At 45.6% G+C, this 26156-nt stretch overlaps 1 protein-coding gene across 2 annotated transcripts in view; it reads right to left on the bottom strand.

The window, feature by feature from the left end:
• Positions 1-26156, bottom strand: part of FYCO1 (FYVE and coiled-coil domain containing 1) — a 219264-nt gene that overhangs the window by 147593 nt on the left and 45515 nt on the right. For both annotated transcript variants that reach the window (XM_030203275.1, XM_030203282.1), the window contains exon 3: positions 8189-8295. In XM_030203275.1, coding sequence (XP_030059135.1) covers positions 8189-8295 — 107 coding nt within the window. The remainder of the gene's footprint in view (positions 1-8188; positions 8296-26156) is intronic.

Raw genomic sequence — 26156 nt, 5'->3', positions numbered from 1 at the left:
CAACGTGCGTAACTTAATTGGCTTAACAAGCCAATCACCATTTTAACAGCACTTACCCCCCTGTTTACTAAAGCTTAGCTCGAGTTATCTGCAGCAGGGCCCACTTTATTCCTATGGGCCCTGCTGCAGATAACACGAGCTAGGCTTTAGTAAACAACCCCCTTAAATAGCAATAATAAGCACTAATTGGTAATAATTTGAATTAACATGCATAACTCGCTAAGCGTACTCTGTGACACACAGCACCTAAATTCTAAAGCGCAGAGCCAAAAAGGGTGAGGTTATGGGCGTTTCTTGGGGGTTCCAAAATTTACGTGCACTGTTATAGAATATGCTCCTCTGTGCCCAAATCTATGCACCAGTATTTACTCCATGTTTCGCTTGGCGCTGGAATATCAACTAAGCATATTCTATATACTGCACCTAAATCTAGGCGCCGCTTATAGAATACGCTTAGGCAAAAATTTATTCTGCACGGATTTTCAGGTGCAATATATAGAATCTAGCCCATAGCGGCTAACCAGTTATATCACGCAATATAATTAGCTATCTGTGAATATTTATCACTTTGCCAGCCAAGTTAAGCAGCCAAATTGGGCCGCCGAAATAGCAGGCCTATCTTTGGCCGCTATAAACTTAACCGGCCATCGCTGAATATTAATTTACCCCCCCCCCCCCCCCCCCCCGTTTACTAAGCCACACTAGCGGCTGACAGTGCGCTAATGCCGACACAGCCTATTCGCTTTGAACGGACTTTCATGTGGCAGAAACTAGCGCAGCTTAGTAAACAGGGGGGTTAGCCAGTTAAGTATATAACAGCCAAAAAAAAAAACCCCAAACAAGGTAAAATTATGTATAATCATACCTGATAATTTTCTTTCCATTAATCATAGCTGATCAATCCATAGACTGGTGGGTTGTGTCCATCTACCAGCAGGTGGAGATAGAGAGCAAACTTTTGCCTCCCTATATGTGGTCATGTGCTGCCGGAAACTCCTCAGTATGTCGATATCAAAGCTCCATCCGCAGGACTCAGCACTTAGAGAATTACACCCACGAAGGGACACTCTGCCCAGCTCACCACCGCCGAAACGGGGGAGGGGAATTAACCCAGCTCATCCCCACACAAGTGGGGGAGGGGAATCCGTCCAGCTCATCCCCGCGGAGCGGGGGAGGGACACCACACCCGCCGATGCGGGGGGATCTGGCTTATCCTGCAACCGCAACCGCGGGAGGAGCTGACTGACCCGAACACCGCCGAAGCGGGAGGGGTACAAAGCTGCCCTACAGCCGCACGAAGCGGGAGGGAGTGCCGGCAGAATTTAAATCTCAATCCAGCCCCGTAAAACGGAGGGGAGAGGAATGCAGCAGCTCACTGTAACACAAACTCGTCTTAACTCTTGAAGAATCCAAGTGAAAAAAACTTGAACACGAAGTCTTTCTGAAGTAACTGAAGACTAAACTTGAACCTGAAATGCAACCAGAACAAAAACAGTACAGAAATCTGGGAGGGGCTATGGATTGATCAGCTATGATTAATGGAAAGAAAATTATCAGGTATGATTATACATAATTTTACCTTCCATATCATCAAGCTGATCAATCCATAGACTGGTGGGATGTACCGAAGCAGTACTCACCCAGGGCGGGACATAGAAATCCCTGACCGCAACACTGAAGCTCCAAACCGGGCCTCCGCCCGAGCAGCCACAGTCAAGCGGTAATGCTTGGAGAATGTATGGGCCGAAGCCCAAGTTGCCGCCTTGCATATCTCTTCCAAGGAGACGGAACCGGCCTCTGCCATCGAGGCCGCCTGAGCTCTTGTGGAGTGAGCCTTCAGCTGGATAGGCGGCACCTTCCCCGCGGCCCCATAAGCCGCTGCAATGGCTTCCTTGACCCATCTTGCCACTGTAGGCTTAGCAGCCTGCAGACCCCTACGAGGACCTGTAAACAGGACAAACAGATGATCCGATTTCCGGAAATCATTGGTCACTTCCAAGTATCTGATGATGACTCGTCTCACATCCAGATATTTAAGAGCAGAGTACTCCTCTGGGTAGTCCTCCCTACGAAAGGAAGGGAGACAGAGCTGCTGATTCACATGGAAGCGAGAAACAATCTTGGGCAGAAAGGAAGGCACTGTGCGAATAGTCACTCCTGCCTCAGTGAACTGCAGAAAAGGCTCTCGACATGAGAGCGCCTGGAGCTCGGAAACTCTTCTGGCTGAAGTGATAGCCACCAAAAAGACTGCTTTCAACGTCAGGTCTTTCAGAGATGCCCTCGACAAGGGTTCAAACGGCGGCTTCTGCAATGCTCTTAGCACCAGGTTGAGATTCCACGCAGGCACCACTGAGTGCAGAGGAGGGCGCAGGGATTAACTCCCTTGAGAAAGCGCACCACATCTGGCTGCGAAGCCAGGGAAGCACCCTTCAGGCGGCCCCTGAAGCAAGCCAGAGCCGCTACCTGGACCTTAAGGGAACTGAGCGACAGGCCTTTGTCCAGACCTTCTTGCAGGAACGCCAACACTGAAGAAATTGGAGCAGTGAAAGGAGAAAGAGAGCCTGCTTCACACCACGCTGCAAAGATACGCCAAACCCTGGCGTAAGCAGTAGAAGTAGAGCGTTTCCTCGCCCTCAGCATAGTGGCGATGACCTTGTCTGAGAAGCCCTTCTTCCTCAGACGCTGCCGCTCAATAGCCAGGCCGTAAGACCAAAGGGGGAGGGATCCTCCATCACCACGGGACCCTGATGTAACAGGCCCTGCTCCACTGGCAGCCGCAGAGGATCGTCGACTGAGAGCCTGATCAAGTCCGCATACCAGGGACGTCTGGGCCAATCCGGACCCACCAGGATTATCCTGCCGGGATGCTTTGCCACCCGGTCTAGCACCCTGCCCAACATGGGCCAGGGCGGGAACACATAGAGAAGCTCTTGTGTCGGCCATTGTTGGAGAAGAGCATCTACTCCCAGGGATCGAGGGTCCCGTCCTCTGCTGAAGAAGCGCGGCACTTGGCAATTGGCCGATGACGCCATCAGATCTAGGCTCGGCCGGCCCCAGCGCTTCGTGATGTCCAAGAACGCCTGAGCAGATAGCTGCCACTCTCCGGGCTCCAAGGTATGGCGACTGAGAAAGTCCGCCTTGACATTCATGACTCCGGCAATGTGGGCCGCTGACAGCTGTTCCAGGTTCGCTTCCGCCCACTGGCATAGACTCATAGCCTCCTTGGCTAGAGGGGCGCTCTTGGTACCTCCCTGGCGGTTGACATAGGCCACAGCCGTGGCATTGTCCGACAGTACCCGTACAGGCTTCAGCACCAGTACCGGGATGAACTCCAAAAGCGCCAACCGAATGGCTCTGAGTTCCAGGAGGTTGATAGACCACTTCGCCTCTGCAGGAGACCAGAGCCCCTGCGCTGTCCTTCCCAAGCAGTGGGCTCCCCAGCCCGACAACGAGGCGTCCGTCGTGACGACAATCCACTCTGGGGTCACCAGAGGCATTCCCGCAGACAACTTGTCTGTCTGCATCCACCAGCTCAGCGCCTTGCGCACTGCTGGATCCAAGGGAAGACGCACCGCATAATCCTCCGACGTCGGAGTCCAGCGCTGCAGCAGAGAGTGTTGTAGTGGTCTCATATGAGCCCTGGCCCAGGGCACTACTTCCATCGTGGCCGTCATAGAGCCCAACAGCTGCACATAGTCCCAAGCCCGAAGAGGAGAGGCTACTAGGAACTGGTCCACCTGAGCCTGAAGCTTGACAATCCGATTGTCTGGCAGGAACACTCTGCCCACTTGGGTGTCGAATCGAACTCCCAGATACTCCAGGGACTGAGTCGGGCGCAGCTGGCTCTTCTCCCAGTTGATGATCCATCCCAGGGAGCTCAAAAGAGCAACTACCCGGTCCACAGCTTTGCCGCACTCTGCATAAGAGGGGGCTCGGATCAACCAGTCGTCCAGATAAGGATGGACTTGTACTCCTTCCTTTCGCAGGAAGGCCGCTATGACCACCATTACTTTGGAAAAGGTCCGCGGAGCAGTAGCCAACCCGAAAGGGAGGGCTCTGAACTGGAAGTGTCGTCCCAGGACTGCAAAACGCAGAAAGCGTTGATGAGGAGGCCAGATGGGAATATGCAGGTACGCTTCCTTGATGTCCAAGGATGCCAGGTACTCCCCTGCCTTCACTGCCGCTATAACAGAGCGGAGAGTCTCCATGCGAAAGTGCCGCACTTTCAAGGCCCGATTGACCCCTTTGAGGTCGAGGATAGGCCGAACAGAACCTCCTTTCTTTGGTACCACAAAGTAAATGGAGTAACGCCCCTTGCCAAGCTGACTTTCTGGCACCGGAACGACCGCACCCAGGCGGATCAGATTGTCCAAAGTCTGTTGCACTGCCACAGCTTTGACCGGAGACTTGCAGGGAGAGAGTACAAACCCGTCTCTTAAGGGTCGGCAGAACTCTAGCTTGTAGCCGTCTCTGATGACTTCCAGCACCCAAGCGTCTGAAGTTATTGTGGTCCACTCGCCCAGAAACGAGGACAGCCGTCCTCCAATCTGTACTGGGGCGTGGACCAAGACCCCGTCATTGGGTACGAGACCCTGGGGGAGGACCGGAGGGAGCACCTCCGGGACGGCGGTCTCTGCGAAAGGAATGCTGCTTGGGGGAGAAATTCCTCTTAAAGGAAGAGGGGGCAGAAACACCCGACCTGCCCGGGCGGTACCGACGGGCTTCCTGAAACCGTCCTCTGGAGGTACCGGGACGAGCACTAGCCCTAGCCCTGACCTCCGGTAACTTCTTGCCCTTAGACGTGCCGAGATCGGCCACGATTTTGTCCAGCTCGACCCCAAAGAGCAGCTTGCCTTTAAAAGGCAATTTAGCCAGGCGGGATTTAGAGGCATGGTCAGCAGACCAATGTTTCAGCCAAAGCCACCGCCGCGCAGAGACTGTCTGAGCCATGCCTTTAGCTGAGGCTCTCAAGACATCATACAGCAAGTCTGCCAAATAGGCTAAGCCCGATTCCAGGGCTGGCCAATCAGCCCTCAAGGAATGGTCCGAGGGAGAAGCCCGCTGCACCATAGTAAGGCACGCCCTGGCCACGTAGGAGCCGCACACTGAGGCCTGCAAACTTAAAGCAGCCGCCTCAAAGGACGACCTTAAGGCCGCCTCCAATCTCCTGTCTTGGGCGTCCTTCAGGGCCGTGCCACCTTCCACCGGCAAAGCCGTTTTCTTAGTCACCGCAGTGATTAAAGAATCCACGGTAGGCCACAGATAGGCCTCACGTTCACTCACAGCCAAAGGATAGAGGCGGGACATAGCCCTAGCCACTTTAAGGCTCGCTTCTGGGACATCCCATTGAGCCGAAATTAAGGTGTGCATGGCATCATGCACGTGGAAGGTTCTAGGCGGGCGCTTCGTCCCCAGCATAATGGCAGAGCCAACAGGGGCTGAGGGAGAGACGTCCTCCGGAGAGGATATCTTCAAAGTGTCCATGGCCTGTAACAACAGGTTGGGCAAATCCTCTGGGCGAAAAAGCCGCGCTGCAGAGGGGTCATCCGCTCCATCCGAGCGGGGATCCGTCTCCTCCAAGGAATCCGCAAAGGACCGTTGGGAGACCTCAGACACGCTGCCCTCATCTACATCGGAGGAGACAAATTCCTCCAAGGCCTGAGAATCAACCCGAGGGCGTTTACCTCTGGGAACCTCAACCTCTTTACCAGACGAGGGAGCGGGGGCAGCGTTGTGCATGAGGAAGGCCTGATGCAACAGCAAAACAAACTCGGGGGAGAAACCCCCCAGACCGTGCACTTCCGCAGCCTGGGCAACAGCCCTAGGCGCGCTCTCAACCGGCGCTCGCAACAGCGGGGGAGAGACATGCTGCGCATCCAAAATGGCGTCCGGCGCGAAACTCCGCGAAGGAGCCGCGCGGGAAGAACGGCTCTTATTTTTAGCCGCTTCTGTGCCGTCGCCCAAATTAAGGGCGTTCATGGCATTAATGTCTCCAACCTCAAGGGCGGCCCAAGAAGAAGCCGGCCGAGCCGCGTGGCCGGCCAAGATGGCGGAGGCGAGGAGCGGGGGATGGGCGTTTATGGCGGGAAAAACCGCCACGCCGGAGGAAGGACCGGAACATTCATCGGTCACGAAACTGTCACCCAAGAAGGGCGAATCAGGCTTTAAGACCCCCGCATCCCCTCTAGAAGCGCTCAAGCGACCCGGGGAGCGACCCTTTGCGCCCTCGCCCTCCGCCGCCATGTGCCACGAGGAGAAGAATCGGGGAACCCCCGCCCGCTATAAAAAGGTAAAATTACCTGCTGTCCGCTCCGAGTTGTAACGACCTGGTGTCTCAGTGAGTAGCTGCAATAGACGCTTAAATAAACGTCGAAATAAACGCCTTTAAGGCCGTTCAAAATTTTTTTTTTTTTTTTTTTTTTTTTTTTTTACGGAGCCAGCGGGAGGGGGGAGAAAAGGAGGGACCTGGCACCACCAGGTTTGCACTTGCTCAAAAGAGCCCTCAACCCCAGGCACTCAACAAAACCTAAAAATTAGGCTTGGAGGCCTAGCCAGAGCTGCTGCTGCTGTGTGTGACCACCACCTGCTGAGATAGAGAACATACTGGGGAGTTTCCGGCAGCACATGACCACATATAGGGAGGCAAAAGTTTGCTCTCTATCTCCACCTGCTGGTAGATGGACACAACCCACCAGTCTATGGATTGATCAGCTTGATGATATGGAAACAGATATTCATTGCCAGTCACTGGAAACGGCCTGACACTGAATATCTGGACTCAGTGCTTACCATGGGACTTAGCCGGCCTGCCTCCCTCCCATGTGCTGTATATTGGCCCCAGTAGCTTTTTCCTTCCCTCAGAAGGCTTACATTCTAAGCTTATACCTGAGACAATGGAGGGTAAAGAGATTTGACCAAGGTCACAAGAAGTGCCACTAAATGAGGATTGATTCATTTGGAATACTGAACAGGGATTGGTTCCTTCACTGACAGCTCTCTGACAAGGGACTGCTTGGGAACATGAAGCAACATGCTAAAGCAGTACTAGTAGTTAGTATTCAATTCTGCAAGATGTGGTAAGAACCTCTTCCCCTTCTGGGGGCTTCCTGAACAGTTTGGCGGGGGGGGGGGGGGGTTGATTAGAGGGTATACACAGAAAGACAGAATAGGGGGGTACAGGTGTGGGAAAGGAAGAGGGCTTTGCTGGCACACTGTTTTTGTTTGGGGTTTTTTTTAATATGTATGGAGAAGGAGGGCTCTGCCACTGCTATAATTTTAAAATTCAATACAATTTCAAGGAAAAAAATTTAATACGGGGGAGGGGGAGAATTTGCCACTGTATTTTTTTTAAAAATGGGTAGGGAAGAGGGGCTTTACTGCTATTATAGAATTTTAATAAGGGTGGGGGAAAGGGGAGGCTTTATTTTAAATACAGGTGGGCAATGGGGGGGGAGGAGGGAAGGCACTTACCTGATTTTCAGTATAACCTACACTTTCTCCAGCATGACTTTCAATTTATTCTACTCATACAGCTAAATTTATACATGGATATTCAGCCAAGGAACAAGCAATTTCGGATTGATGAATATAGATATAACTCTAACCAGGTACCTTACATCGTTCAGGTTACATAGCTTTCTGCCTGCTCAAAGCTGACCCTTCAAATATGTATATGTATACCTATTTATCTATCTTTATAAAAACTGATGGTATAATACTCAACAGGATTATCTGGTCAGGCTGCCTCAGCACTATTTGGGTGGTGCCAGGGAGTTCCAGGGGTGGAGTGTGAGCAGAGGTGATTAGCAGCAACATTCAGATCACTACCTGGATAACCTTAAGACAGACGAAACAGCTGTCCTAACTTTATCCAGTCACCTATCCAGGTACCCATCTGATTACTGATGGTAGCCAGATAAGTAGCACTGGCCAGCACATACTCGGATAATCAATGCTATTCTTATTCAGATATGGCTGGCATTTTAAAAAATGCTGACTAGTGCAGGCTGAATATTACCCACATCAAATCTGTCTCATAGATTATGAGAACTGTGACAGGGAGAGCAGTGGATGTAAAAGATTCCCAGTGGGGCAAAATGAACCATAAACACCTTTGATTTATTAATTGACTTAAAAAAAAACCCCTGTATAAATAATTCCAGTTGAAGCAGCAGAATGATTTGCTTACTTGCAAGAGGTACTCGAGCTTGTAGGAGAACTTCTGCAGGGCATTGCTGTCATCAGTGATAGGCTCCCCGGTTTCTTTAAACTCACTGCTTAACTCCGTCACTGCATCTTTAAAATAAACAAGAGTGCACATTAAAAGGGAGGCATTGAGCAGACCCTGGATCTTGTCTCAAACCTCACAATAAGGGCTGGTTTTACTAACACCTCCAGTGTTATTTTATTAACAAAAATACATTTTAGCACTCAACTGCAAATCACTTTGAGAAAAAAAAACAGTACTTAACTTAAGTTCTCAGACTGCTGCAATGGTCCGACGGTGGCCAGCATTTTGTTGACTGCTTCAGGGACTTGCAGTATACAGTCAGTTTGTTCTGGGGGAGCAGAAATTTTGAAAGTCTGCTCCCGCTGACTGTATACCGCAAGTCCCTGAAGCAGTCAAAGTGATTTTTCTCAGAGTGTTTTTTCTCAAAGTGATTTGCAGTGGAGCGCTAATTTATTTTTGTTAATAAAAAAAAAAACCCACTGAAGGTTTTTTTATGCCTATGATCGACAATAGAACCCTTAAAGACCATTGTTGTTTGAATAGGTCAGGGTCTACTAAGCCTTTTTCTTCCTTGTGTTTTAGATGTTTTGTTTTCCTCTTGCTGTATTGGATTGGTGTGAGATGTATAGAAGATTTATGGATAACCAGAAGAGTTCCCCGAAGGTCTGTACTGGAACCTGCGCTGCTAAGGGCAGGGTAAATGAATTTTGGAGAAGGAGGTAAACAGGGTGAAGATATGAGGGACAAGATGCTGGGAAAGGGGGAAGGAGGGTTATGAAGAAGATGAGAAACAGTGTATGGAGAACAGACAGAGAGTGGAAATGTGGAAGGGGAAATAGAAGTTTGAATGATTCCTGCTTCCCACATGCTATCAAAGGAAAAGGCTCTTCTAGTACTCTAAATATCTTCTATCTGCCTGATATTCAAAGCGATTTATATGGGCCAGAGAGGCTTCTGGCTGTTTAAATCACTTCTCCGGGGCTAGCTGTGAATATTCAGTGGTACTTAACTGAATAGTTTCACTGAACATCTGTAGTTAGTGCCTAAGCCAAAACCAGCTCATTTGTGAGCAATCCAGGGGCGGAGTTGGCACTTATGCAGTTGGTGCCAATATTCGGCCCTTAACCTAGATCTAGAATATGTAACAAGAACGTGATCTTCCCATTAAGATTTCTTGGTTACTATCAATTAAATAACATTGGTCACTATCAGAGACAGCATGCTGGGCTTGATGGTCCACTAACCTGACAACATGGTACTTCTTATGTTTTTCTATAATCACCCTATTTAGTTTTTTCATAAGTACCTTGATCATGCTCTTTCTTCAAAAGAAAACCCCCGGAAATGGCTTGCGTGGCATAACCTGGTGGTAATTGGGCATCGCCGTGTGCTGCTCGGTTACAGCGGGTTAGTGCAGGAGCCCTTATTACCACCTCAATGAGTGGTGGTAAGGGCTCTTACCACATGGCCATATGTGTGTCTGGGGGCTTTTTTACCCACTGTGGTAAAAAGGGCCCCCACTGCTAGCGCAGGGTTCTTTTTCCCGCAGCTTAGTAAAAGAACCCCATAGCCATTTTCGAAACAGAAAAACGTAGTTTTTTGGTGTGTTTGTTTTAAATGGCCACGTGCTAGATGGTTTTGTGCTCTGTGCATTTATCTTTTTGGTCCATTTTTTGGGGCAAAAAAACGGCCAAGTGTAAATCACAGAAAATCAAGCCATTTTAGCAGACTGGCTACACAAACATCCCAGGAAAGCAATGGGGCACCCTAGGGGGCACTGCTGTGAACTTCACATAAAAGGTCTCAGGTACACATCTCACATTAGCCTCTTATCTTTTCTGCTGAGCCCTCCAAAATCCACCACTCCCAACTGTACACCACTACAATAGCTCTTATGGGTGAAGGGGTCACCTATATTCATATATCCCACAAGTATCCAAAAACAGGTTTCAGCTCAATGTGGCTTACAATTTAGTAGATGTTACATTCTTTTGTATTTAGCATTACATTACAGTCATTGTGTTTTCTTCTTCATATTACATTCAGTGCTGAACAAAGTGCATTATGTGTGGTGAGATGTTAATCATAATATTTCTTGAAGAAGTTTTTAATTATAATATTTTTTGAAGATGTAGGGTTTCAGGCCTTTTCTGAATTGAAGGTACTCGGTGATGTTCCCTATTGTCTTGGGAATCGAGTTCCACCATTTAGAACCAAGGTAGCTGAATCCAGCCTTGTAGATGGATTTATAGGTTTTCTACAGTTAGGCAGATGGAGTAGTTGATAGCTTCTGGTCTCTGGGCTTGGGTTCCTCAGCGATATTTCAATCAAGTCTAGCATGTAGTCAGGGGACATGCCGAATAGTAACTTAAAAATGAGAGTGCTAGTTTTAAAGAACAGTATATGTAGGTACAGCAAGTTTTTGGTCAGTTTTGGAGGACTCGCACTTTCCATAAGTATGACAAGTAGAGTGAGAAATGGGCCTGGGTCCCCTTTTCTACAGTCCACTACAGTACTCTAGGGACCTGTACTACTATGGATTTACAGCCTGCTTCACTGACACAGACTACTCAATAATTACTGTGGATTCTTTTGGATTCATATTAGGTAAATGAGACCTTTATAAGAGGTTATCTAAAATCTACAATGATTAGCTATATACACACAATGATTAACTATATAACTAAAAAGAAACAATACCTATCTATAGATAATCATTACATCACTGGTCTCTACATCTAAGCAATGCTAAGAGTTCCTAGACCAGGAAAAGATGCAATAATGGTCCTTACATCATCCAGACTCTTATCATCAGCTGGGGGGGCCCTGTTGACAGAGAAAGCCAGGAGTTTCTTTGACCAGGAAACATTCACTTCCACTACAGGACCTGCTTGCTGTTGTAATAAAACTGGCTATAACATCTGAAGCTGTCATAAAGGCTAGTAAGTGATATTTTTATTCACATTTTTGGGGGGTGGGAGGGGGGTTAGTGACCACTGGAAGAGTAAAGGGGGGTCATCCCTGATTCCCTCCAGTGGTCATTTAGGGCACCTTTTTGTGCCTTATTTGTTCTAAAAACAGGTCTAGATCAAAACATTGAAGTTTTAGCCCTAGATATATTCATTTTGTTCCATTATGGCTATAAGATGCCCAAATGTTAGAAACACCCCAAGTCCACACTAATCCCACCCCCAATGCACCTGACACACCATTTTGTGATTTGGATGTACTGCAGACGAATTGCATAGATAAATGTCTGCAAAATAGGTTTCGAAAATACCGATTTGGACGTTCTGAGAGGAAATACGTCCAAACGCTGCTCTATGACACTTTTTGGACGTTTTTCTCTTTCAAAAATGAGCCCCTATGTAACTTTGTAAGTCTAAAGGCTAAGTTTACTTAAGCGACGCTATGGGCGCATTAGCGTTTTTAATGCACGCAAACAGTGTACGCGCGTTAAACACTAATGTGTCCATAAAAACGTATAGGCACGATAAAAACGCTAACATACCTTAGTAAACATACGCCTAAGTGTTTTGAAAATGAGCCCCTTAGACACATCCATCTCTGGGTCTTGATAAATCCCAAGATGATCTACGGCCTTTGGAAATTTTTCTTCATTTTGGAGTGTTCAATCACCATTCTGATTTGCTGTTTTACTTTAGGGGAAAGTAGATTCCTGTTCATCACCAATACTTGCACCCAGTCCACACATTCTTCTAAATCTCTTATATAAACATTCTTGCCTTGCTGTATAAAAGATGGTCCAAAGAGGAATATCCAACAATATTTGATGTTCTTAGACCTCATGACTTAAGTCAAAGGACTGAAACTCTCTTTTTATTGTATGTTAAAGCTAGACAATCTGAGGGGGTCTTTTACTAAAGCTTAGCTCAAGTTATCTGCAGCAGGGCCCATAGGAATAAGATAGGCCCTGCTGCAGATAACTCAAGCTACGCTTTAGTAAAAGACTCCATGAGTATATTTTAATTGGTTCTCCTTTTCACTTTACAGACTCCTGGTTTCTGATGGAAAGCATTGACCTCTATTTCTCTTCATAATAATGGAAGCATATAGGTCTACTACTACTATTTCTATAGTGCTACAAAGCGTACACAGTGCTGCACAAACATAGAAGAAAGACAGTCCCTGCTCAAAGAGCTTACAATCTAGTAGACAAAAAATAAAGCAAACAAATCAATTAATGTGTAGAGGAAAGAGGAGAGGAGGGTAGGTGGCGGCAAGTGGATACAAGTGGTTACGAGCCAAAAGCAATGTTAAAGAGTTGGGCTTTCAATCTAGATTTAAAGATGGGGCAAGACATAGGGGCTCAAGAAGTCTATTCCAGGCATAGGGCGCAGCAAGACAGAAGGAGCGAAGTCTGTAGTTGGCAGTAGCGGAGAAGGGAACAGATAAGAAGGATTTATCCATGGAACGGAGTGCACGGGAAGGGGTGCAGGGAAGGACAAGTGTGGAGAGATACTGGGGAGCAGCAGAGTGGGTACATTTATAGGTTAGTAGAAGAAGTTTGAACAGGATGCGAAAATGGATAGGGAGCAGTGAAGCGACTTGAGGAGAGGGGTAGTATGAGTAAAGCGACCCTGGCGGAAGACGAGACGGGCAGCAGAGTTTTGAACCGACTGGAGAGAGGAGAGGTGACTAAGTGGGAGGCCAGCAAGAAGCAGATTGCAGTAGTCTAAACGAGAGGTGACAAGGGTGTGGATGAGGGTTTTGGTAGAGTGCTCAGAAAGAAAGGGGCGGATTTTACGGATGTTGTAAAGAAAGAAACAATCACAATGGCTTCCTTCTCCGTATAGTCACTGTGGGGCTTCAAACAACTTGCACTTATATATTGCGTGGTAGTCTGTGGTAAATTTCAGCAGCTTTACCCTGTTAGGAGTCGGGAGGAAAAGAGGTGACGTCAGGTTTGATAGATTATAATAGGGGGTTAGAGAGACGCCATGGCCATCTTTGCAAGGGGAAGATCCTTTAACTTTAAAGCAGAGCTGGCGCTAAACGGCAAAGGGTGAGTGAGAGGGTTTATAACGGTGGGGTGATATGAGTAGTTAAGTATATGTCTCTGTCACCATATCGTTGAAGTTAATCTTTGTATATAATTTCTTTTAGGGGGTAGTCCTTGAAGCAGCCCTGTTAAGGGCGAAACATGCATGTCGGCAGTAACATCAACCCCTGAGCTTGATGTATTTTCCAAAGATGAGTATTGACAATTAAAATTATAAAAATATAAAAGTGAAGAATAGTGCTAAATAAGTAAAAAGGGTGGGTAAAGTGTACCGATGAAGAGAGGTGTGCAGGAACCATTGCCATTTAGTAATCTTGGTAATGTGCACAACTAAGGACACTAAGAGATAAAAATTATTGAAATGAATGCTTGGACTTAAGTAAAGAAAGAAACGACAGGTCTTGGTCAAAGAGAGCTTTTTCTAGGACTTGTCCATTAAAGGATACTACAGTGTGTGCTCTTTCCAGCTGGATCTTCACGCTCTTTTTTTCAAGAACATACTCTTTTTATCTTCCATGATCCTGAATAGGAGTTCATCTTCACTTTCAGGTAAGCCCAAGGTACAACCTCTCTACTGATTTACTATGGAGCTTATTTTCAAAATAGAAAAACATTTAAAAAGTGACATAAAGCAGCATTTGGCTGAAAATCTTCTCAAAACGTTCAAATCGGTATTTTCGAAACCTGTTTTGCAAATGTCTATGTATGCAATTTGTCTGCAGTGCGACCAAACCACAAAGGAGTGTGTCGGGGGTATTTCAAAGGCAGGCTTAGAGCGTGCCTAACACTTGGACATTTTACATCCATAATGGAAGAAAATGAAAACATCCAAGGTGAAAATCTAAATGCTTGGGTCTAGACCTGTTTTTAGACTGAAAAATGCACCATAAGGTGCTATAATGACCAGATGGCCGCTGGAGGGAATCAAGGATGACCCCCCCTTACTCCCCCAGTGGTCACTGACCACTTCCCACCCCCAAAAAATGTGAACACCAATAGTACTTACGAGCCTCTATGACAGTCTCAGATGTTATAGCCATGTCTGTTAGAGCAGCAAGCAGGTTCCTGGAGTAGCCTAGTGGTTGGTACAGTGGACTAGAGAAGGGGACCCAGGCCTATATCCCACTCTAATTGGTACACTTTTGGTGGAAAGTGTGAGCGCCCCAAAAAACCACAAAATATCTACTGAACCTACATACAAGTGACACCTGCAGGCATAACCACTACTGTAGTGGTTTACAGTAGGGTACAGAACCTTTTTTGCTATTCCTGGAGGGCTCACCATACAATATAAGGGGATTATGATATGATATGTACCTGGGATCTTTTATGTGAAGTTCACTGCAGTGTCCCCTAGATTGCCCCACTGCTCTGCTGGGATGTCTGTGTGGCCAGTCTAGTAAGACTGCTGGTTCCCAGACATCCCAATGACTTATTTTTGTGCATTTTTCCCTTGGACATTTTTTGTTTGAAAATGGCCCTTAAAGACACACAAAGCGCAAAAGCTTCTAAAACAGAGCAATTTTTAAGCAAAAAAATATATCACTTTTCTGGTTTGAAAATGACCATGCTTGACACTGGATTTTTGGACATTTTTTTACAAAACATAAAAAATCGGATTTGGACGTCATATTGAAAATACCCCTCCACATCACCTAACAACTTCATTTCAGATTTTAGTTCAGTCACTGCTTTGTTAATATCCACTCAAATCAGTTTAGTCTGATTCAGTAACTCCATAATATCTACCTTGGTCACCAGGGAGTTTAATACAGCTGTGTTAGAAGAATTATCACTTAAGTTAATTGGCGTAGGCCATATTCACTTCTGTGTCTTTAGACATTTAAGATGACCTGATAAATTTTGCTTACGCTTCAAAGGTAATTTGGCTTTGTATCCATGCAAGTACACAAATCACAGGGCAATTCTTGTATCTTTGCTTTTTTTTGGCAGGGGGAGGGGGGCCCATCTGAAATATGGGTTCTTCTAACTTCTTTTATTCATTCACAATGGGAACTTGTCAGTATATCTACTGTGCCTATGTGCAATGTATTTTCATGTGGTGTTTAAGATTAGTCATGCTAGCTTAAGTGTCCAGTTCACGTTAGGCCATATTACCTGGCACCTGCATAGCATTTCAAGAGAAATGCTGCTATCAACAACAGATTACTGGATGAGCAATGGGCAAACAAGTTTAGAAACGGAGAGTGTGATTGTCAGATAAGTTCATCACTGGACCCATGCACAAGTGAAACAATTCTCTGCCTGGCCTTTGGATGAGGTTCCAAGCCAACTAGATTGCAGCACATTTCCTCTGCCCTAATATGCCACACAAGCAGTACATGCAGCACATTCTTCCAAATAGGTAAATTAGACTTTCCATTTAATGAATGTATTCAGATACCTTAACTCAACATCAAAGGCATCTTTTACACTCATAGACTTGTCTGATCCATCAGAATAGGCATACATGCTTTAAGCCAGAGGTGTCAAACTGCAGACATGGAGAGCTGCAAACCAGTAAAGTTTCCGGCATATCCGTAATGAATATGCATGGATATATTTGCTTATAATGGGGAAGTTCACGCTAATCTCTTTTATGCATATTAATTAGAATTATCCTGAGAACCTAACTAGCTTGCCATCTTCCAGGATTACAGTTTAACACCCCTGCTTTATGCCCATCGGTGTCTATAGGACAGAAAATTTGCCAACTTAATGGAAAGAGCTGTCTGCTATTGTTCTTTTCATGTACATGGTTTGGAGTTAATGATATAAAAGAACTCGTGCTCATAATATCGCAGAAGCATTCTACAACAAGGCACCTGGTACAAGCCTATTGTATAATGGAAATTAGGCGCCTACTTTCTGTTATAGAATACTAACCATTGGTGAGAGAGACACTGTTCAGGCTTATCGGTTCCTTCACAGTTTAAACTGATACATCTGGAGTCTTTTTGTGTAGAGTACATACGCCTTGAGTACTTCTTACTAGGACCCCCTAAAGAAAGCAATTTTCTTGCCGAAATACTGCAGTGTTGGGTTTTCTATATTTAGAAGTACCTAATGTACACTATTGTTTATGTATTCCATGGATTACTGTATATACAAATTGGATATTGAAGACTCTGTGAATAAATTGCGCTTTTTTTTTTACATCCTGACTTGCGGTGTTTGGCTTCGTCCATTCTTTTTTTTTTTTTTTTTAATTTAGGCATGAGCACTAACACTAGCCCTAGAGCTGGTGTAACTGCAGGTGCCCAACTACCAAAGATACACAGGTAATTTATACTATTCTATTAGGTGTGTGCATAAGTGTGGTCCTGCCCTGGCTATACCCATGTGTATTGCTCACCATGCAAATACGCGCTATGCAAAATACAGAACAGCACTGAGGCAGCAATTTGGCATGTCTACACATTATGTGCACACATATGTGCATATATGCAGAGATGTCAAGTTACCCAGTTCCTGCTGGAGATATTGGGCCAGTCCTGGATTTCTAACCACCCCATCTTGGTGCATTATAGAACTTGCAGCCCTGATTTCAATGGGCAGGATCAGGCACCAAAAATCCTACAATACTTTGGGGAAAGGAAGTTCAAAACCAGGACTGGCCCAAAATCTCCAGCCTGGAACTGGGTAACTTGGCATCTCTGATATATAGAAACTAAAAAATCAATACTCTATAAACTAATTATAGATTTGGCACTTACATCAATTGTGAAATAAATGTAAGAATCATTTATAAAATTAGCCTCAAAAGCCCAGGGTACCTTTGAAATAGGACACCACTGTGGTGGCTAGCATCATAGGCTCCGCCACCTTCCATGAAAAACTACAGAGTAAAAACTTCCAAAAGCTAGCATAAATGTAAGAAAAAGTCTGTAGTTAAATAACATATATGCAATATTCTAAGCATATATGGGCAAAGGCATACCTAGGGAGGGCGTAAGGGGAGGGACTGCTCCCCAAATCAGATTTCAAATGAAAACGGCGCCTACCTCTCCTGCTGCTGGGCCACCACACAGCAGCATGGATTTTTTTAAACTTTGCTGCATAACTAACTTCTCCCCCTTCTCTCTCCCCCCCCCCCCCCCTTCATGTGGAACCAAAACTGTCCCACTTCTTTCCTCAAACCCTCCCCCCACCCAAGTCTAGCAGACTAGCATTGCTTTCGCATTCTCTTCCCCCTTCCCCTTGTTCCCTCAAACCTGCTTTCTTTAGTGGCCCCTCCCTGCAGCAATCACATGCTGCCTGAGCCAGCGCCGGATGCTTCCTTCTGCTCCGCCCCTCTAACATAACTTCCTGTGTATGTGAGTGTGGGACGCGGCAGAGGGAAGCATTCAGCTGGCTCAGGCAGTCTGTTATCGCTGCAGGGGCCGCTAAAGAAAAGCAGATTTGAGGGATGGAAGGGGAGAACAAGGATGCTGGGCTTGATGGACCTTCAGTCTGTCCCAGTATGGCAATACTTATGTACTTGTGAGATTAGATTGAGAACAGGAGACAGTATCAGCCAAGGAGGTTGGATGAAAACAGGCGACAGGATAAGCCTATCTAGCCCATTATATGAAATAAAAATGGAATATCACTGAAACAGCTTTAAAAAGTATTGTAACTAGTAGAAACAGCAGTTATAAACCTGTATTTTGTGCTCATTTTTCGACACTGTTCAATACAATACAGATGGAAAACTTTCAGTGAGGATATCCTATTTCCTGATGGGTTTATCTTAACTGTTGCTGTAATCTGCCTTGGGAAGCCTGGTGTTATAAAGATGGAATATATTGAAATTAAATGGGAGTAAAATTAAACTCTCCTTTCACTGGGGCTCATGGAATCACATCTTCACTTCATCTGTTTTGCAGAAGGTTGCATTTTTTATACACAAATGGATTATTCTGTTTTTGAGAAAGTTTCACAGACAAATGGTTTTATAAGTCAAAATAAAAATAAATATTTTGTTTCATGCAGATTTGTTTTGTTTAAACTAAATGGGCTATAAGCCCCTAATGCAGTCCATTGGTTGTCTTATATTTTGTTCTTGTGATGACTTATACTATACCAAAACTGAAAACACTTTATCTCTTCTATCTGGTCGATATAATAAAAGGAGTTCACTGTGTACACTATCCACCCTAAAAGGTTCTTTTCTTTTCAAGAAAGGCAGTTAATCGTTTAACTTATTAATGTAATATAACCACAGAGGCAAGGTCGCATTTTCATTATCTACTAGAGCCCAGCTAAGGAACAGCTTATTTTGAGTTAGTCTTCACTGGATCAAACTTGCTTTCCTTGTGCCATCACCATCCTGCTGGATAGGCAGTGTCTTTAAAGGTGGAGGATAACAGATTTTTTTTTTAACATTTATATCCCACATTATTTATTTTTATTTATTTTTGTTACATTTGTACCCCGCGCTTTCCCACTCATGGCAAGCTCAATGCGGCTTACATGGGGCAATGGAGGGTTAAGTGACTTGCCCAGAGTTACAAGGAGCTGCCTGTGCCTGAAGTGGGAATCGATCTCAGTTCCTCAGTTCCCCAGGCCCAAAGTCCACCACCCTAACCACTAGGCCACTCCTCTACTCCACTTGGGTTACCACCCTTAGGATTCACCTTTGGGTTTAAAAAAGCAAAACTATGTGCATGTAAGAACTAGATACATGAATTAAAACACAGTTTAAAGAACATGCCCTTAATATGTAATACTTGGTAGCAGTAATAAAACAGTGATGGAATATTCACATAGCAAGCAGCCTGAGCCAACAGATTTATTTTCCACTGAACATAATGAACTTTGTATGAACTTGGTAGCTAATAGTGTGCTGAACTAGACAATGTAGGTACATTTAGACGGACTCTGGATAGAACTCTTTGAAATAGTAGTAATAAAAAGGCAAGTGCATTTTTATAATATACTACTGCATTCCACAAAACAAAAGGCGCAATTTCCCACATGCCATCCTGTTTTTTTGATGCAGGCACAGGAAGAAACAATGTTAAATACTCCCAGGTTTCAACCTAATTAATGTGTTTTTTTCATATAGTAAGTCTGATTGTAAAGTCCCTGATTCTTATAACATGATGTCTGTTTTGGTGGCCCTTTACTAGGTGAAAACATCTCTGCACGAATACAGGGAGTCCCTATAACCAGCCACGCCAAATGACACAATGACTTACAATTTAGAACTAAGTAGAACTCTAACTGATGAAACCAATACTTCCCCTGTGTAACAAGCCAGCATGTTTGAAAATATAAGTGAGATCAAATAAAAATGCTACCAACAATAAAGAATGGCAATGTGGATAGAGCACCTCATAGCTTTGCTTACTTTGTTTTGGGTGAGGAGGAGAGGGAAAAGACTTCAGCCTTTTGATATCATGCTATCTCCTGTTCTCAATCTAACCTCCTGGAGGAGGAAGACGAGAAAGAGGCTCTGGACTCAAGAAGGCGAGTGGAGGGGGATTTGAGGGAAGAAGGAGATGCTGGACTCAGGACAGGGGTTGAGAGAAAAGGAAGAACAAAGGAGCAGTGCTGGACTCAAAGGGGGTCTGAGGGAACGAGAGGAAGAGTTGCTGGATCCATGGGGGTCTGAGGGAACGAGAGGAAGAGTTGCTGGAATCATGGGGGGCTGAAGGAATGAGAGGAAGAGTTGCTGGACTAATGAGGACAGAAGGAGAGGTTCTGGACTCTAGGGGGACTTAGGGAAGAAGAGGAAAAGGTCCTGGACATTGGGGAGAAGGAAGATGTGCTGAAACCATGGGGAGGGGGAGAAAGAGGGAGGGAAGAGGACAGATACTAGATCTGCAGGGGTAGGGGGATAGGAGAGATGCCAGGCTATGGGTGAGGGGACCAGGGAGAGAGGAGGAATATGGCAGGCCATAGGGGGATGGAGAGAGTAAGAGAAGGCGAGAGATGCTGGACCCATAGGAGATGCAGGTGCACAAACCCTGATGCAGTGGTCTTTCCCGGGTTGTGTAGGGGTAAACCACGCTTAGCAGGCTTTCATTTCTACTGTGCAGTTTGCCACTTACACAACCTGGGAAGGTGCATGACACTGGGATATGTGTAGCCACTTCTCCTGGCACCAGTCCTGAGTAGGCTGTCCTCTCTGAGCTGCTGCCCTGCTGAACACTGAAGTTTCACTTTGAGGGGTGGGAAAGGGAGAGAGAGAGAGAGGGGACAGGGAGTTGATGGCACATAGGTGTGGAGGGAAAGGAAGAGGGGACAGGGAATTTTGGGACCATAATGGGGAAAGAAGGAGAGGAGAAAGAAGGAGAGTTGCTGGACCATGAAGGTGGAGGGGGAGAGAGAGGACAGGAAGTTGCTTGACCATAGGTGTAGAGGGGACAGAGAATTACTGGACCATAGGGGTGGAGGGAAAGGGAGAAGAGATATTTGGCATGGTGGAACCATGTGGGAGAGACCATGGGTAATTTCAAGGAGAGGAATGAAAGGAGGTTAGTAAGTACAGAGGGTAGAACTGTACTAATGGAAAGTGGGTGAAAGAGAAGGGAATAAAATTGTACTAATGGGGATTGGGTGGAAGATGAAATTTAATGTGGACAAATGCAAGGTGATGCACATTGCTTCTGGAACAGCTGGTCCAGGAACCGACAAGAGGGAGAGTCATTTTGGATCTGGTCCTTGGTGGCGTGCAGGGCATAGTGCGAAAGGTGGCAGTGTTGGGTCCCTTGGGAAACAGTGATCATAACATGATCAAGTTTGAGCTACTATCTGGGATGAACCCACAAAGGAAATCTACTGTAGCTGCATCACTGTTCACATGGCTAACAGGAAGATGCTGAACTAGAGAGCTAGGACTGACTGGGAGCCAAATGTTAAAAGTACCTGCATATATTTCCAGAATACTGCAAATACTATTCTATTTAATAATTAGTATTGTTGTGGTACAGTATATGGATGTTTTTGGCTCATAATTCCTTGGAGTGTATTCAGTGTACAAAATACCATCAGTAATAGAGATACTAGGGGGAAATTGCTGGTGCAGTTGCACCTGAGACACAGTGAAGGGGTCCTTCACTGCTGTGTTCAAAAGTACCCTCACTGTTCCTTTGCTGCTGACATAGGTGCTGCCCTCACCCTAAGGATTTTATCTAGCCCTGCCCCAACCCCACTCTAGGCCCACCTCACCCCACCTTAGCCTCCCCAAACAGCTGAGTCACTGACCACACATATGCCTGAGGATTCTTTTTAATCCTTCCCTCTCTCCTGGCCCTTCAGCCTCACACTGGCGCCTATTTTACAAAAGTGTACTCCCCCTGATGTCAAAACCTAGCTATGTCTCTGTATATGGGTGTAACGTGCATGCGAATATTAGCACTTATTTTATAGAATTGTCTCCATTGAGTCAGATCCACAGCATTCTCAATCAACCATAAAAGCAAGTCTCAGTTTTAAAAGAAACAATTACAAAATCTGAGAAATTTTGCTTTATTGGCGCTGGAAAGGGAGAACTCAAAGCTCAAGCAGCGTTCATCTCCAGCTCTCTAGCTCTCTCTCCTGGAAACTGACATTTTAAAAACTACCCAACTTGTACCTGAGTAAAGGTTCATGCACGTCTCTTCAACACATGAACTTAATCCACAGTAGCAATAAGTGTTCCAGGATGGGAAAGGGGATGGGACTTGATATACTGCCTTTCTGTGGTTACAATCAAAGCGGCTGACATATTATATACAGGCACTTATTTTGTACCTGGGGCAATGGAGGGTTAAGTGACTTGCCTAGAATCACAAGGAGCTTCAGTGGGAATCAAACCTGGCTCCCCAGGTTCTCAGGGTACTACACTAACCATTAGGCTATTCCTCCACTCTGGGGTTTGGAAATAAGTATCTACATTTCAATTTTTGAAAAGTGTACACACATATTTTGATCACAAAACCTATCCACTCAAAGTAACTGCTTCTTGGGTAATTTTCAAAGTGAAAATATGCAGAGATTTTCACTTTGGAGATTAGCAAAATCCACAGGCAAAAAGGTACCTGTAAACTTTACAGATACACTACTTAAACTTATCCTCAAGATGTTCTGACACTGCATAGGCCCAGAGGCCCCAGAGCCACTATAAATTTCTTACAAGCCATGGGTTTGAAAAGAGTCTGCACTCTACCCAACTCTCTCCAGCCTGACTGGGATGAGGCTTTCCTGATGAGATGTCACAAACCTAGTGCAGGCTCAGCAAACAAGCAAAGGAGAAGTAATGTGAAGATCTTAAAATAGGCTTAAGTGATTCAGATCCTGCTTCAAGCAGTCAGTCTGCCCGCAAGCACAGAAAAACTACATCTTAATTCATGTAAAAAGACAACAGATCTCTCTTATCCTTATACTTTCATCTTAGTACAGAAACAAGTTCCTCAGCAAAGCACAAGATAAATCCAAATCTTCCATCAGTAAGGGGCTCATTTTCGAAACAGAAAAACATCCAAGTTCCAGCACAAAGCGACAAATGGACATTTTTTTATCCAAAAAATCCAAACTATTATTTTTGAAACCCATTTTTAAGACTTTTTCTACACAGTTTGTCAGCAGTATGTCCAAATCACAAGGAGGCGTGTCAAGGGCATGTTGGACAATTTCCTGCCATACTGGAACAAAGCAAAAATGTCCAGGGTTAAAAGTTAGACATTTTGGTCAGGACCTGTTTCAATCATGACTAAATCACAAAAAGGTGCCCTATATGACCAGATGACCACTGAAGGGATTAAGGGCCAGATGCACTAAGGTCCTCAGAAGAGCCCTTCCCTTACCGATTCCATAGCGAATCGGTAGGGAACGGCCATGCATCAATGAAACGGAATGCAAATGAGCTGCTCGTTGTAGCTCACTTGCATTCTCTATTCCCTCGGAAGCCAGTCGGCCAGTCGAGCATGCGCAGAGCAGCCAAGCGTTATGCTGGCTGCTCTGCGCATGCCAAGGACGTCCTTTATGGACGTCCTTCACTCAAAAAACCAACAAAAAAAAAAAAAAAAGGACGTCCCTGATGAACAGGAAACCTGTCAGCAGCCTGAAACCTCAGAAGAAAAAGAGTGCTGAAAAGAGCCCCAGTTAATTTAAGTGCTGCTGCTCTTCATTTGTGTAACATTTCCATTGTTTACTGCTTTGCATGTTAAAGGCAGGCTTACATCAGGCAACTAGGAAGGACTCTCTGAACAAAAAAAACCATCCAAGTGCTTGTCAGGGACCTCCAAGTGCCTAACACGAGCTGGACGTCTTCCTGCAGCTTTTGTGATGGGCGTCCTTCTTGGACGTGTTTTTCTTACCTGCCTGAACTGACCACAAGCACAGTTCTCTCAATAGTACCCTCCAAGGTTGTTTTCAGCTTGCGCCACCCTCCCCACAGGATCGGGACGTGCGAGGACGTCCAAATCAAAACTTTTTGGACGTCCCTCCCTCCAGGTCTCTCTCAGCCAATCACAGCGCGTTTAGCTAAACGCGCTGTGATTGGCTGAGAGAGACCTGGAGGGAGGGACGTCCAAAAAGTTTTGATTTGGACATCCTTGCAAGTCCCGATCCTGTGGGGGGGGGGGGGGCGCAAGCTGAAAACAACCTTGGATGGGACTGTTGAGAGAACTGTGGTTGTGGTCAGTTCAGGCAGGTAAGAAAAACAGGGACGTTCTTTTTTTTTGTTGTTGTTCAGAGAGTCCTTCCTAATTGCCTGATGTAAGCCTGCCTTTAACATGCAAAGCAGTAAACAATGGAAATGTTACACAAGTGAAGAGCAGCAGCACTTAAAGCTGCAAACATCCAAGTGCTCATCAGGGACGTCCTTTTTTGGTTTTGTGAGTGAAGGACGTCCATGTTAGGTACTTTAGAAGGACGTCCCTGAAGAGCACTTTTTTTTCCCCCTTCTGATTCCCTCACAGCAGCCCCAACGAGAGGTGCAGACCTCCTGTTAGGTTTTCCACGGTAAGGGGATCAGAAAACGGTAGTGCAGCTCATTATAATAGCCTTTGGATGATTTGCATTCCGTTTTCGTTAGCTGCTACTGTGATCGGAAAATGCCCTTTTGCGCATGTCCCTGTTTACTACTTGCACGTTAAACTGGCTAAAACCAGTTTAAAACCCACGTTGCTGGCTCGGAAAGCTTAGTGCATCTAGCCCTAAGACATGAACTCCCCATACTACCCCAGTGGTCACTGGCTCCCTCCCACACCTCCAAAGATGCGAAAGAAACAGTACATACCAGCCTCTATGACAGCTTCAGATGTTATGGCCAGTCCTACTGGAGCAGCAAACAGGTCCCTGGAGTAGCATAGTGGTTGGTGCAGTGTACTGTAGGTAAGGGAACCCAGGCCCATAACCCACTCTAACTGTTACACTTGTGGTAGAAAGTGTGAGCCCTCCAAAACCTACTATACCCACATATAGGTGACACCTGCAGACATAAGGGATATTGTAGTAGTGTACAGTTGGGTACAGAAGGTTTTTGGTGAGTTTTGGAGAGCTCCCCATTAGAGGAGCTGCACAGGAACAGGGTTAGGAGAATCTCAAAGTTACCGAAGGGATCCAGGTCCACGGGGATCCCATGGGACTCGACACAGATTCTGTGGTTCCCACGGAAGTGTAGGTGAGTTGAGCCTTGTCATCCCTCCCCACCAGACCTGGGTGTCCTCCCAGAATGTATCTCAGTACATCCTAGTGGTCTAGTAGCCTCTTAGGAGCAGGAAAGAGCCCCCTTTTTCCTGCTCACTGCCGCTGTTTCTTTAAAATGGCTGACGAAACTTCAAGCGTCAGCCTCGCTTGTTACGGACACGACTTTCTGATCATAAGAGCTGTCTTAAACAATTGATTAGAGGCACCTTTGGTGGAACACTGTATATCTTTTGGTCATTTACTTGAACAATTAAAGGTCTGAATTCTACAAGTTTTGGCTGTATCATGGTGTGGTGGTAATCTCGACAAAAGATTACTCCAAGAACAGAGAATAACATTTGAAATGAACACAGTACAACCTTATGGACTTCCGGTCTCTTGACTTCTCTGTGTTTTTATAACTATGTGTTCATTACTGCTCTTTAGTTTATTTCTACTTTTTAATCTGTTCTTATTTATATTTTTGGAAGGTATTCATCTGAAATTTTCCCATTCTATACAACTGACTCATTGGCATTTATCTTTATTTGTGATATTCAGATAATGAACTCCCTTTGCTGTACTACTTTCAGGGACATTTGCATATTAAGAATACCTGGGCTAGAGGGGCAAGCAGGGTTGTCCCCTGTCTCTTCTCTCTTTCTTTTTTTTTTTTTTTGCATGGGCTTTTTCTATTGAATTCAGGCCCAGATGCATTAAAGACATTGGTAATTCCCGTTCCCTACCGATTCCATAGCGAATCGGTAGGGAACGGGAATGCATCAATGATAGGGAATGCAAATGAGCTACTCATTGTAGCTCACTTGCATTCTCTAGTCCTTCGGTACCTGAGTCGGAGAATCGGGACGTCCCTTTAGATTAGGCTCCTCTTCCTGGTCTCTTCAGCCAATCAAAGCGGGCTTAGCTGGCTATTGTCAGCGAAACGCGCTCTGATTGGCTGAAGAGACCAGGAAGAGGAGCCTAATCTAAAGGGACGTCCCGATTCTCCGGCAACCAGGAAAATAGAAAAATTTCGCTGTGGAGGGGTAAGTGGCACGGCGAAGACTAAATAGAAGGGGGAAAAAAACACGAGCGCCGGCAGAGCAAAAAACTGCGAAAAAAAGAACGTCTCTCAGAAGCGCAGGGAGAGTACGTCCTTAAAGGACGCCCCTCACATGCGCTCCCTGCTTTTTTTTTTTTTTTTACCTTTTTTGGGGGCCCTTTTCCTTTCCGATTCCCTCACAGGAGCCCTAACAAGAGGTCAGACATCTCGTTAGGGTTCCTACGGTAAGGGAATCGGAAAAA

This window comes from Microcaecilia unicolor, chromosome 1, assembly GCF_901765095.1.
Source record: "Microcaecilia unicolor chromosome 1, aMicUni1.1, whole genome shotgun sequence".
Lineage (NCBI taxonomy): Eukaryota > Metazoa > Chordata > Amphibia > Gymnophiona > Siphonopidae > Microcaecilia > Microcaecilia unicolor.
Note: the sequence above shows the minus strand (reverse complement) of the source record. Positions and strands in the feature narration are given on the sequence as shown.